The following is a 13,294-nucleotide window of genomic DNA, read 5'->3' as shown; positions in this document are numbered from 1 at the left end:
ATGCCGTGGAAGCCTTCAAGGTCTGCCATACCAGCCGCAAGAAGGGTATGAGCGACGGGCTAGGGAAGCAGTTGTAAGTCTCAGAACATGTTTATTTTCTTTTCCATGATTTATCTAACTTGATTGACGTTTGTACATGTAATTTATGTTTGATGCCATGCTCAACAAGTCAGTACGAGCAAGTCTTACAAGATTCTTAAACGGTTCATCAATTCTTTTGTACTTTGTCCAACACTGTCTTTACATGCTGCATCGTAATCGTATATTTTACACTCTCTTTACATTACCACTATTTACTAGCAATTATCCAATATACTTTTGTTCCGAGTCTCATAAATAGTTCATTTTTTCCATTTTATAATTGTCAATGGAAACTATGCGGGCACAAGTGGAAAATCATGATGGTTCATGAGAGGGCACCGACGCAAACTTTTTACATGAGAGGGAACGAGGGTTTAGACCAAAAAATCAAGAAAATAGTAAATTTTCGTGGCGGTATATGGAAAACCTTCAGGAAAATACATTTTCGTGGTGGATTTTGATGCACCTTCACGAAAATAAAAAAATTAATGATGGTTCCTTAATGCCTCCCACGAAAATATATCACCGACATGGAACTTCGATTTTCTGGTAGTGAAAGGGTCAATTTCTTATTTTTTTTAAAAAAACAGGATCGGATATAGGAGGGAAAGTCATGGCCAGTTTTATGTAAAAAATGTAGTATGCATTTTTCAAAATCAGAAACAATCATGATTGGACGATTTGTTGCTCAGATTTGATTAGTATCCGATCGTGCCATATACTACTACAGTTCGGTGATATACAAACAATCCGTGAATTGACTATTTTTTTCTCCTCTCGGTTAGATTTGATACGCTTCATCATTTCCCGATCCATTTATTTTCGGATTTGGTGGTTGCTCAAAAATCACAATAATCCACCGCACACGCTCCATCCAGCCATGGCCCCCCACGCTTCATCTCCCAACCCTACGAGGAGGCCGCCGCCACGCTGATGTGCTGAAAAAAAAGAAGGCAGAGATCCCGCGCGCAGATCACACGCCATGGTGCCCTCGTCGTCCCGCCCCCGCCGCAAGGAGCCGTCGAGGCCTCTGGCGGCGCTGCCGTCCAAGAGCCCCGAGGCGCCGCCCGAGCAAAAGAAGAGGAAGACGCCGCCGCCGCATCCGCCCGAGGCGGAGCCGCCCAAGCGGGTGTTCCAGCGCACGTGGCCTCCCGGCGACGAGATCCGCATCCTGGAGGCCATCGCCGCGCACCGCCGCGCCCACGGCGGCGACCTCCCAACTGCCGCCGTGCTCCTCGCGGCGCTCGACGGCCGCCTCGAAATGAAGGGCGTCGGCGCCAGCGATGTAGGCAAGAAGCAGCGCAGCCTCATGCGCAACTACCATCGCGACGCCAAGAAGGCCGCACCACCGGCAGATGAGCACGAGCGTCACCTTTACTTCCTCTCCAGGGACGTGTGGGCCGACGACTCCGCGCCCAAACCACCTGTCGCTCAGGCGAAAAGCGTCATGGGAGGCTCCCCGTTGAAACCACGGACCACCGAAGCCACCAAGGACGGAAGCAAGGATCCCACCCAAGCGAAGAGCGCCGGCGAGCCTACCAAGGACGAGTCCAAGCCCAGGACTTTGGATGAGATGCGTGAGCAGTACCCGTACCTCGTTGATGAGGCTATGGTCCTCGTGGATCCGCCGATCCTCCAGCAACTCCTCCCCAGCATTGAAGACAACCAGGCCCAGGCACTGAACAAGAAGATCAAGAAGGCGAGGAAGCAGCTCATCGAGGCCATCACGGAATCGGTAAATACAATACACCCTTCTTGCCCTTAATTAATTAATATCAAAGTTTGGGAAGGGCTAGGATTTCCTTTTTAATTGCTTGGTTGTGCTTAGGTTTCAAGATTTCTGGTCTGAATTTGTTTAATGATTCTGGTTGAAAAGTTTCATGTTTTCTAGTCCTTGACTAAGAATTGAGTTCATAAAGTTGCATGTTTTCTTGTCTGGCTCCCAGCTTCCAAGGATGAATTTACATGACTAGGCAATCTCAAAGTACTACTTAACTGTAAACTATGGATATTTGATAGTGAAAAGAACATGGCAAATCTTTTTGTGCAGTTCTAATCATCGCGTGCATTTAGTTTGCCTTGGACACTGTAAAATATGGGGTGCTTCACTATTGTCAAAATGCTGCCCTTGTTATTTCCCACATTATGATGACCACCCTTTCCAAGGCACTGATTGTCCACTTTAGCACAATTAGTACAATGTGGAAAATTCTGTGTAGAAAAAGGTATTATTTTCAGCAAAATGTTCAAGTGAGATTAAAGTTAACTAACAAACTTCCTTCTTTGAAGGTACCAAATTTGGCAAAGAATTGAAATATGTGATGTCAAACACAGCAAAATAAACTAAAACTCGTCAATAATATTGGTCTCCCCTTTTGTCTTGGTAGCTGCCATTTGTATTGAATCTTTTTCCTGCTCATCATGAAATAAAAAATACACATTTTTTTAGGCGATAAAAAAATTCTATGCTAACAGATGAATGTTAGATTTGTGTTACCCTTAATGGGGCGTATTTATTTACCTTTTACAAGTGATTTTTAATTTATCATGTACCTTTTTTCTCAAGCATGCAGGAGAGCTGCGTACTATTGTATTAATCGAAGAGGAGTCATGCATAGACTCAAACACACGCACACACCCACTAAACCTGTAGGAACTTAATCATCTGTGCCTGTCATGGCAAGACTTGACCACAAAAGCCCTTTAAACAATAGAACCACTAGCTGTGTACCAGGTTACCAGCTATACTCCACAAATGGGCTTCCAGTATGACGAGAGATATAGTGCCACAGGCATGCTAGGGGCATCTCCATGGAACATACAATCATTTCCAAGTTTTCAGATGGTCCAAGTATCAAGGATTATAAGGGAATTTAGACCCTTTTGCGCATCACTGCTAACTGTCAAAGACGCCTTGTCCCACAATGCATCAAAAGAAGAGTCGACCTGTGGGGCAAGCATTGCAAGGCTGCTCTGCAGGAGTTCAAACCAGAATTGTCTTGTGGTGTTGAATACTCTCCTCCTGATCACATAACACACATCGGTCTGGGTGAGGAAGGTCTCGCCGAGCGAGCCTGTCTGTTGTCTACTATCAGTTGTGAGCAGCCAGCCACATAAAGAAACGACATTAGGAGGTGCCCAAGACTTCTAGATGCGTTCATAGGGAGCAAAGCCGATGGCACCCTCAAATTATGCATTTTATGCAGATTTGGCAATGTAATCTGCTGAGGCGGATAGTCTCAAAATATGCTTATCCGAGGTCCCTTGCAACTTCTCATCAGGCAAAGATCCTGAACCTCTTGGCCTCCACGACAGCTGCTTCGCCGATACCGGCGAACTACCGCGGTGGGTTAGGCGACCCAAATTGGCGCACTGCCATGGCCGAGGAGTTTCAAGCTCTTGTCGACAATGACACATGGCACCTCATCCCTCAACCCCCTAGCGCCAACATTGTGACAAGCAAGTGGATCTTCAAACAGAAGTACCACACTGACAGTACTCTTGCCCGACAAATTGGGTGGTCTGTGGCTTCTACCAACGCCATGACATCGACTACGATGAGACCCTCGGCCACACCATCAAGCCAGCAATGATTCGAGTTGTCCTCATCATCGCCGCCTCACAAGCCTGGTCCATTCACCAGCTAGATATGAAGAACATGTTATTTCATGGACACCATGACAAGACTGTCTATTGCTAGCAGCCTCCTGGCTTTGTTGACCCTATTGCGCCTGACCATGTTTGTCTTCTGCAGTGATCACTCTACGGTCTAAAGCAGGCACCCTGAGTGTGGTACAAGAGGTTCTCTACCTCGGCTTCACTGCATCAACCTCAGACACATCTAAACATCGAGGGTGATCATATTGCCAACCTGTGTAGATGACATCATCCTCACTGCATCCTTGGCAAACCTTCTCCAACGCATTACCGACCGTTTTCACTCAGAGTTCATCATGACGGACCTTGAGCGACCTTCATCACTTCCTCAACATTGCCATCACGCACTCCTTCAAAGGCCACTCTTGTCCAATCCTCGACACCTATTGACACTCGGGCCAATCCTGGTATAGGAGTCTCGATAGAGAACTTCAGTACCTGATGCTCACTCGGCCCGGTCTAGCATATGCCATCCAGAAAGTGTGCCCCTTCATGCATGTTCCCCGGGAGCCTCACCTCATGCTGATCAAGCGCATCCTCCTCTATGTGAAGGGCACACTCTCCTCCAGACTCCACATCGGCACGGAGCTCACCCTGACGCTGACCGCCTAGTCCAACGCAGACTGGGCTAGCTGCCCACACTCTCGACGCTCAACATCTAGCTATTGCATCTACTTCCACGATAATCTGGTGTGTTGGTCATCCAAACAACAGACCACAATCTCCCGTTCAAGCGCAGAGGCTATGTACGACGTCGTCGTCAAGTGTTGTTGGCTCCGTCTGCTGCTCCAGGAACTTCGTGCTCCTCTCTCCACAGCGATTGTTGTATAATGCGATAACATTAGCACCGTCTTCATGATCGCTAACCCTGCCAATCACGATCGACATCCACTTCTTGCACGAGAAGATCACCTTGGGGAATGTCCGTGTCCTTCACATTCCTTCGTCCCATCAGTACCTGGACATCATGACCAAATGGCTTCCTGTACAATTGCTCACTAACTTTAGGGTCAGTCTTTGCATCCGCGATCCTTTCGCCACGACTGCAGGCGGGTATTAGGAATTATAAACCTTGATTCTAGCTGTAGTTATAGTTGTGTTTATAGCTGCGTGATAGGTGATATTACCTTCCATGTATACTCAACCATATTGGCTTTATATATGAAATCCACCCCCTGATTGGGTGTGAAGTGTCTCTATAGGTTGGTCATTTCCTCTCTATTAATACAAAGATATCCAGCTCTCCCGCATGTTCAAGAAAAAAATTGTTTGTGTTACATACTTATATCACCCCTCTAATTCCAAAAGAATAACACTATCTAGGGGCACATATTTTCATACTTTCTTTTGGGTGCTAATTTGTTTTATTACTGATAGTAAGATCCTACGTTGCCAGAATATATAACATTAGGATATTTCAACAACAGGTGAGGCTTGGTACCAAATCTCATTCACGGGATAAAGTGGTATTTTGGGAAAGTGCAACTTTGCCAGTCGTATGATGGATTGGACACACAAAAATATGAATAGGTTTTGTGAAATAAGATTTAAAATCTATTAGAATAGAAATAACATGTCAAAGCTTCTTATTTGGGTTGTGCCCATGCTCTACAACCAGATGGATTCCCGCATATTGCATTTCATGCTTGCTGCATAGAATACATGATTTCTAACAACACTTATTTCATGTGCTCCCAAATTTAGATACCGAGGAGTTTGTAATTTGCCTTCTTATGCAGTGTAAATTTACTCCGCTATCTTTCAAATGAGAGCTTGATAAAATCTTGTAGAAGTAACTCGATTGATGAACTAGTTTTAATAACCTACTAGTTAGTAGCCTTTCAGACAATGTATTTAATGCAGGTTGCTTATGTCAAAAATGGGTTGACATGTATATACACATCAACGATAAGATATAAGATGCTTCTGAAAGAATTGGAGCCTAGACTATGGCTAGAAAATAATGAAAAAACTAGACCGGCGGGGAAAGACAGAAGAAATCTCAGAGAATTTGTAGGAGGAATAGAGATGTGTATAATGGATTGATTGTATTGCACTAAGGCCTAGGCCAGTATATATTGGAGTACATGACTTGGAGGGCAAGCCTCCTATGGTATGATAGAGTTCAGATATCATCCAAATCTACCTATTATAGAGATATCCCAAATATACTCTAATATTCCCCCACAGTCACAGTGGGAGCACTACAGACGACGAGACTGGAGAAGAAGCCAAAGATAGGAACCAAAGGATTGACATCCCCCACAGACATAACCTCAGTGCAGTATGAATGCTGTGATTGGAGCAAAACTGGCGAAGTCTCATGTGGATGATAGCCCTTTGTGCTAATGTCGAGGTAGCCGAGACAAGGGTGAATAGCCATGGTCGAGGATGCCGAGCGTATGGTAGACGTGGTCGAGGTAGCCGCACATGTAGCCGCTGGTGCGCAAGGGGGCGCCAAACAGTGGTGGCACGGAAGCGCTGTAGACGTAGGCGGTGATGCGTCGAGGACAAAGTGAGGATGATGCCATCAGCCAAGGCAAGTACTGGGTTTGCCAGACCCAGTAGCGCGTCAGGGACGAAGGCACGTGCCGTGTTGCCAATACAGATGTATAAGGGAGAGTGCACAACCAAGTCGCAGAATGTAGGGGACCAGCAGATGAGGTGTCGACAACAGTTGTGGTGTAGAACGGCGAGCGAGAAGAAGCCGAAGTAGCCCGCGGTTGTCGGAGTAGGCGAAGTAGAGACGATGGTGGTGGCAACGAGGTCGTGCTAGACAAAGCGTAGAGATAAAGTAGCCAAGCACTAGCCCAAAGGCCTGCTAGCTTGGCGTAGTGGTCGCGGTGGCGGCAAACAGCATGACGAAGACCATGTGCGCAAGGAGCAGCGACGCGAAGTCGGTGACGAGGTCGTGGACGTGGCCGGCAACGGTGAGGATGCAACGACGAAGAAGACCACAGTTGGCATCACTGCTCCCCGAAGAGTCGACGCATCGACAGTCCTCCGTACTCCATGAAGGAGCACAATCGATGAGGACAGATGTCACGGGAGCTGGGTGGATCATGCACGTTGGCTGATCAGACTGAATAGCGTGAGGCAAGACGACGGTGGGCGATGCCGGTGATGACGAGGACGAGCTAGCGAGGGTCGACGTGCGGACGAAGCGGCAAGGAGGGTGGTGCATACAGTGTCCCCTAGGGCGTCATTCATGTTGCCGTGCCGCACAGTCATAGGCAAGAAAGTAGCCGGTGAAATCGATGCTGATGTCGAGGTAGAGGTGCGAGGTCGACGAGCGACGCAATCTCGATCTCTGATCGGGCAAAAGAAAAGAGACACAGCAACATATCATGTAGAACCCCGGGTGCACGTAGCCGGCAGGGAGCCCTCACCTTTATCTGCTTCCATCTCTTCTGCCCATCACGACCAAAAACTAGAGTGCTAGAGAGAAAGAATCAGAGGGCGGGGACAGTCCGGCAGGCAGCGATGTGGAGGAGCGGGGCGGATCCCGTCGAGGTGGTTGTGGATCCCACCAGATCGAGCGGCTCCTTGCCTGGAGCCGTGGAAGATCTCGCCGGGTCGGGTGATTCCGCCTGGAGCAGCAACGGATCCCGCTCGGAGGTGGTGGCGCCCGGCGGCGGATTCCGCCAAGGCGGGCGGCGAGCCGTGGCCCGAAGGGGGACGGCGAATCCTGCTCGGAGGCCGCGTCGCCGATGATGGAGGGACAAGGTGAAGCGGGAAGTTGCAAGGGGGATTCATCGGCAACGGGCGGAAGTAGCACTCTACAGCCCCTGCTGCCACTAGGGGTGGAATCGAGCCGAGCCTCGACTTTTTTCGAGCTTTCTTCGAAATCAATATATTCGTATTTATTATAGTCTCCCGCGTTGTTTGATATGCAACTTCAAATCGAGCATAACGAGCCGAGCCGAGCCGAGCCTGCCAAAATTGACTTTTGTTCCAAATCAACTAATCTTTATTTTAAAAAAAGAACGAACGTAATCGGAGCAATTTTGAAACGAGCCACCGAGCCAGCTTAACGAGCTTTTTTTCCAGCCCTAGCTGCCACCATGACAGCAAGAGTAGGATGCGACTGCTGCAGCTTGCTGCGACTGCCACCACGACAGCGCGGAACGGAGTTGCCGTCGACAGCTTCCATAGCGGGTGATGAGGTATGACCAGGGTTTTCCTAACCGACTGTTTGCACCGAACCGGCGCCCACCGGTTTCGGTTTACCGGACCGGTTTGACCGGTTAACGGTAGAAACCGGTCAAATTCAAATTTGAATTCAAAAAACTCAGTTCAACCAGTTCGTACAGGTATACCGGCCAGTTAGACCGGTTTATCGGCCGGTTTGACTGGTAACCGGTCAAATTCAATTTTTTTTTTGGTTTAAATTCAAATGCCCGCAAAGTATACTAAATAAATGTTTGTATAACATATTTTAGTCTAAATGAACCCTCCAACCCTCTTTTGTACTACTTTTACATTGTATTTGTATACTTTTGTATGCACGCTTTTTTTTGTTTAACTTCAAATCCCCGCAAACTATACTAAATGAATGAATTTTTGAGAAATTTTGACACCATTAGATTCGTCGCACCTTGAAGTATTTTTAGGATTTTTTTGGGAATTTTTCATTTTTTTGAATTTAAATTTAAATTTTGAATTTGGGCCGGTTTGGTACCGGCCCAAACCGGAACCGGGCTGGACCGGTTTGACCGGGTTAGGTGAACCCTGGGTACGACTCGATCTACTGCTGCTTGACGCTGTGGTGGCGGCGGACTAACGGGATCTGTCGCGAAGAGGGGCACTGCCCTTGGCGGAGATCATGAGCGACCTCCCCAGGGGTGCGCTAGGTGGACGTCGAGGAGGCGCGCTGTGGAGGATGACCCGAGCGACGCAAGGAAGGCAGGGGCGCAGGTGGTGGTAGGGGAAGGTTTAGCCTAGGATCCCAAACCCTAGTCCCGGGATACCATGTAGAAGGAATAGAGATGTGTATAATGGATTGATTGTATTGCATTGAGGCCTAGGCCGGTATATATTGGGGTACATGACTTGGAGGGCAAACCTCCTACGGTACGGTAGAGTCCAAATATCATCCTAACCTACCTATTATAGAGATAAATATACTCTAATAGAATCTGGCTGAGAAAACCCCCAAACCCCGGCTTCACCCTATAGGGCCGCACCATAACATGGGCCGACCACTACCCACTGGGCTAGCAACCACTGTAACTACCCCCTAGTAGGAGGGACCAAACCAACCACAGTTGCCACTAGCCGGTGCCCTGCTACTATTTTTTGGGTTGCTAGCGAGGGTTTCTTTTTTTTTGCTGCCACTAGGATTTAAACCCTGGTCGGTGTATTCCTCAAATGGGAAGCAAAGAGTGTTGGTGCTAGAAAATAAAAAGATTACTGCCCTTTGTAATCAATATTATTGCTGTATATATTTATTGAGTTTAGCACTTTTTAATTGATTTATTAAGTTTTAAGGTAAACAAGGCACATAATAAATGATTAGCGTTTTATAATCTTTTTTGGTATATTACAATCAAAACTTGGAGCTAATGAATATAACTTGATACCAATATGTAGGCAAGGATGAAAAACATGGAAACACCCACAATATCTCTATATCAATCCACTAAGCTTCAACCGGAAAAGCCAAGGATGGAGAAAAAGGATGGTGAGGATATTTGTGCTCAAGGACGATTGGAACGAGTGGAGCATGAAGTAGCGGAACTGAAACAACTTTTCATTGCTTCTCAAAATAATGTAGAGATTCATTCATCAGTGAAGTTATTTGCTTACATTTGATATATACATATACTACATGCATGCATAAGATGAATGAAATATTTCTGTCAATATTTACCTCCCCTTTTTTGTTTGTAGGCTATAAGATGTGAAAATGCAGAAAGTGGTCTTCAGTCAGTTGTAGCTGAAAATCAGATTTCGTGCAATGTGATTGCCTTCCATTGTTGATTTTGTACTGCATTCCTTCACATCACTTTTTTTTTGTATCATACCAAGTTTATTTTATTGTAGATGGTACAAAAGAAGATAAAGGTACCAAATGGCTTGCCCCACGGAAAGAATAAGGAGGTTACATCTAAATATAAATATGATGGTGTCCTTCCCAGCAATGTCCCGTGCAACAATCCGGTATCTTCCCCTTTTGTTGCTTTGCCATTTAGATATATATAACAGAAATACTTTGGGAACATCCTCCTTTAGTTTATACCAACTCATGTTTTAGTCTAAACTTGAAAACTTCCAGAAGGGTGACACAATACTTTGTAGGTTATCCCTTCATTCTCCTTTTCTTTTTGCAAATTTGTTGCTAGTGCTGAGAACCAAAACAGTTGGTTAGCTATTTACCAAAGAAACTGTTTCCACAAGATATGTCGTCCACCTTTGATTAATCTATAGAATTTGACATATGTTTCCTCATTTGTACACAGAAACTGCAAATAAAGCCACCATTTAATACGCTTCATGGTAGGACAAGGAAGATTGATGCAGAAAGTCAGAATCAACGCAATGTGGTTAGCTTCCTTTGTATTTGTTTTATTAGTGCTTTTTTTTGGAATATTTACATGCTTTTTGCAAATTTGTTGCTAGTGCTGAGAACCAAAACAGTTGGTTAGCTCTTTACCAAAGAAACTGTTTCCACAGGATATGTCGTCCACCTTTAATCTATAGAATTTGACATCTGTTTCATTATTTGTACACAGAAACTGCAAATAAAGCCACCATTTAATACGCTTCATGGTAGGACAAGGAAGATTGATGCAGAAAGTCCGAATCAACGCAATGTGGTTAGCTTCCTTTGTATTTGTTATATTAGTGCTTTTTTTTGGAATATTTACATTACTGAACTTGCAAAATGCTTGATTACTTCTGTATAGGTAGAAGAAATGAAGCTTATGTTGTTTAGCACCAAAGATTTCTACAAATGTAGCTGTATACCTGTAACTTAGTGGTCTAATACGCTTTCATATTTCCTTCTGTTTAGGGTGGCAAAGAGGTTGTCTTGATTTCAGTAGGACGACCACGTACTCCAGTAGGCAAAGCTATTCTTGAACACAGTTCTCCATCTACAATAGTAGGGGGCATTGCACTTGGAACACAGTTTCGTAAGGTATTTCTAAGAGAGGTATTGCAATGGGATGCTCCACTGTTTCACAAATATGGGGGGATGAAGAAGATGTCTGATGCACTTTATTGCTCCATTCCATGGCCAAGTGTCCTAGTAATATCTTCAATTCATCATTTTAACTATTCTAGGTTATTTTTATTGCCACAGAACTAAAGAAGTAAAAATATTTTTTTTTGCAGGTTAAAGGTAATGCCATTGCTAGCAAGGCACCACTTTACCAACTGTCTCATCAACATATTATTAATTGCCTTCTGCTATGCGAAACTTGTGTTCTTCAAAAGTACCATGTGAATTTTCCTTGTATTTTCTCAGTTTTTGGTGTTTTATTGTTGACCACCTATATAGAGCTGTTGAACGATACATCTTTTAAGCAATTTCCAAAATTCTGCATTTGGTGTCAACTAGAATGTTGTTGGGAACATTCTCTAGTTTACATTGACTATTCTTTTTTTTATAAGATGTAGTTCTGAAGGCTTTTAAAAACATATTCCAAATTTTGGTTGTTTCCATAATTTGCAAGACAAAAAAAATTCCAAATCATTAATTTGGAGATGCATCTGAGCAGTCTTCTAAAAACAGATGCTAAGTTGCATGGAAAAGCTTGTGAGATTAGGTTCTATGTTTAGGAAATTGAAATTTTGATTTCTGAAAATTTACATGGAACAATGATTTGCTTGATGTTTTCTGTGACAATGGCTTCAACGTGGAATGCGTATGCTGCCACAGAATTGTTTTCTACGGCCAGCTATGTACTGGCCTCTTGTAAATAGGTTCATCCGATAGGGATGCTTACTGAGCATGCTGATCTTCTGGTTGCATGCATGCTAGCACTCACTGATTTTGTAGGTGTGTGCTCAATATTGTGTGAAGCATGCAATAGTATCATTAAATTCTATATGTATCTGATCTAGTTTTTTTATATAAATTGAAGTCAGTTGCTATCTTATTAGCGCAACAGCTAATTAATTCATTTGTGTCGTGTCATACAGGTCAGTAACAAAGCACCTCGCCGCCTCAAAATGGTGATGCGTCGTTTTGCAGATAACATCGATGTTGGGTAGTAATATATGCTATACTTTTTATCTTCAAATAGGTCAGGTACTTTTGGTATGAATGTTCTAATGGAATAATATCTTGATTGGGATGGATGTATTGTCTCTTTGCTGGTTCTGTTCATATGGGTGAAAATGTGTGGTGCTTTTTTTTCTTGAACGGCGCATTCAGTGATGAAAAGGTCCCACTGTCATGACTGAATAGGGCCCTACATCCCGTAAGTGAATAGGCTCCCACAGGTCATAAGTGAATAGAGTTCTATATTTAATTTAGGGAAAAATCCGGTTTACACCCTTCAACTATCGCAGAAGTTCGATTTTCAACCTTTAACTACAAAACCGGACAACATAGGCCATCCAACTGTCAAAACCGGACAAATTTGGCCCCTAGGGTGGTTTTCTATTTTGTGAGAATTAAAAATATTCAATTTTACACTAAAAATTTATAAGTAATTCATTTTAAGTCAAAATAATTATGAAACGGGTATCAAAAGTTTTTTAAAAATGTAACATATCTGTTGTTATTGACTTGTGAGATCTATTTTTTTTATGTTCATAATATTTGGTTGCTTGGAGTTATGCCTATTATTTTTAATAACTAAGATTCAAATGGAGCAGATAGGTTACATTTTTAGAAAAAATTTGGTACTAGCAGTTTCGTATTTATGATTTAAAGTGAATTAGTTTTGATTTTTTAGATCTAATTAGATAATTAGATTTATTTAATTTTTTTACAAAATGCAAAACCACCTCAAGGGCCAAATTTGTCCAGTTTTGACAGTTGGATGGCCTATATTGTCCGGTTTTGTAGTTGAAGGTTGAAAATCAGACTTTTGCGATAGTTCGAGGGTGAAAATTAGACTTTTCCCTTTAATTTATGTTAAAACTTGAGGGGTCAAACACAACGTAATAGAGAATTTGTTTCTTTCAAATTCTATTTTGTAAAAAATAGAATTTTTTTTGCAAAAAAATAATGTGCCTCGACTATTTTGCAAATACTACCTTCTATTTTCTAAGAATCACAATAGAAAACAGATCGCCCGGACCGTACTTTAAACGCATTCATACATTTTGCACATCAGTCCTTGAACTAATGTTAATTTCAGCACCTATCTTTTTTGCAAAAACACCCCCACCAGGCGCTTTTCATTTATCCCCTACCGCCACACCCGAACCATATCCCTCTCTGCCTCCTCCCCGCTACCGCCAACTCCCTCCCTCCCTCTCATGCTCCCCGCTGACACCTCCACTCTTCTCTTTGACTCCTCGCGGCCACCGCCTCTCTCCTACCTGGCTCCTTGCCACTGCCCTCTCCTTACCTCGACCACCGCCTCATGCCATGCGG

At 44.0% G+C, this 13,294-nt stretch overlaps 1 protein-coding gene across 1 annotated transcript; it reads left to right on the top strand.

Moving 5' to 3' along the window:
* Nucleotides 1-927: 927 nt before the first annotated feature.
* On the top strand, nt 928-12,073 carry LOC120639505. The gene is made up of 9 exons (XM_039915363.1): nt 928-1,816; nt 9,331-9,510; nt 9,631-9,699; nt 9,784-9,900; nt 10,200-10,283; nt 10,473-10,556; nt 10,754-10,990; nt 11,077-11,083; nt 11,887-12,073. Exons 1-9 carry the CDS (start codon nt 1,064-1,066, stop codon nt 11,892-11,894), a joined length of 1,539 nt encoding a protein of 512 aa, XP_039771297.1. The 5' UTR covers nt 928-1,063; the 3' UTR covers nt 11,895-12,073.
* Nucleotides 12,074-13,294: the final 1,221 nt, after the last annotated feature.

The sequence above is a fragment of the Panicum virgatum genome, chromosome 7K (genome assembly GCF_016808335.1).
Source record: "Panicum virgatum strain AP13 chromosome 7K, P.virgatum_v5, whole genome shotgun sequence".
NCBI lineage: Eukaryota > Viridiplantae > Streptophyta > Magnoliopsida > Poales > Poaceae > Panicum > Panicum virgatum.
Note: the sequence above shows the minus strand (reverse complement) of the source record. Positions and strands in the feature narration are given on the sequence as shown.

Bases quoted from the DNA above. Each gene is read 5' to 3' on its own strand.
- LOC120639505 (XM_039915363.1), top strand. From the start codon at position 1,064: ATGGTGCCCTCGTCGTCCCGCCCCCGCCGCAAGGAGCCGTCGAGGCCT. The intron at 9,700-9,783 runs GTGATTGCCTTC...ATTTTATTGTAG, and splicing joins AAAATCAGATTTCGTGCAAT to ATGGTACAAAAGAAGATAAA. The intron at 9,901-10,199 runs GTATCTTCCCCT...ATTTGTACACAG, and splicing joins ATGTCCCGTGCAACAATCCG to AAACTGCAAATAAAGCCACC.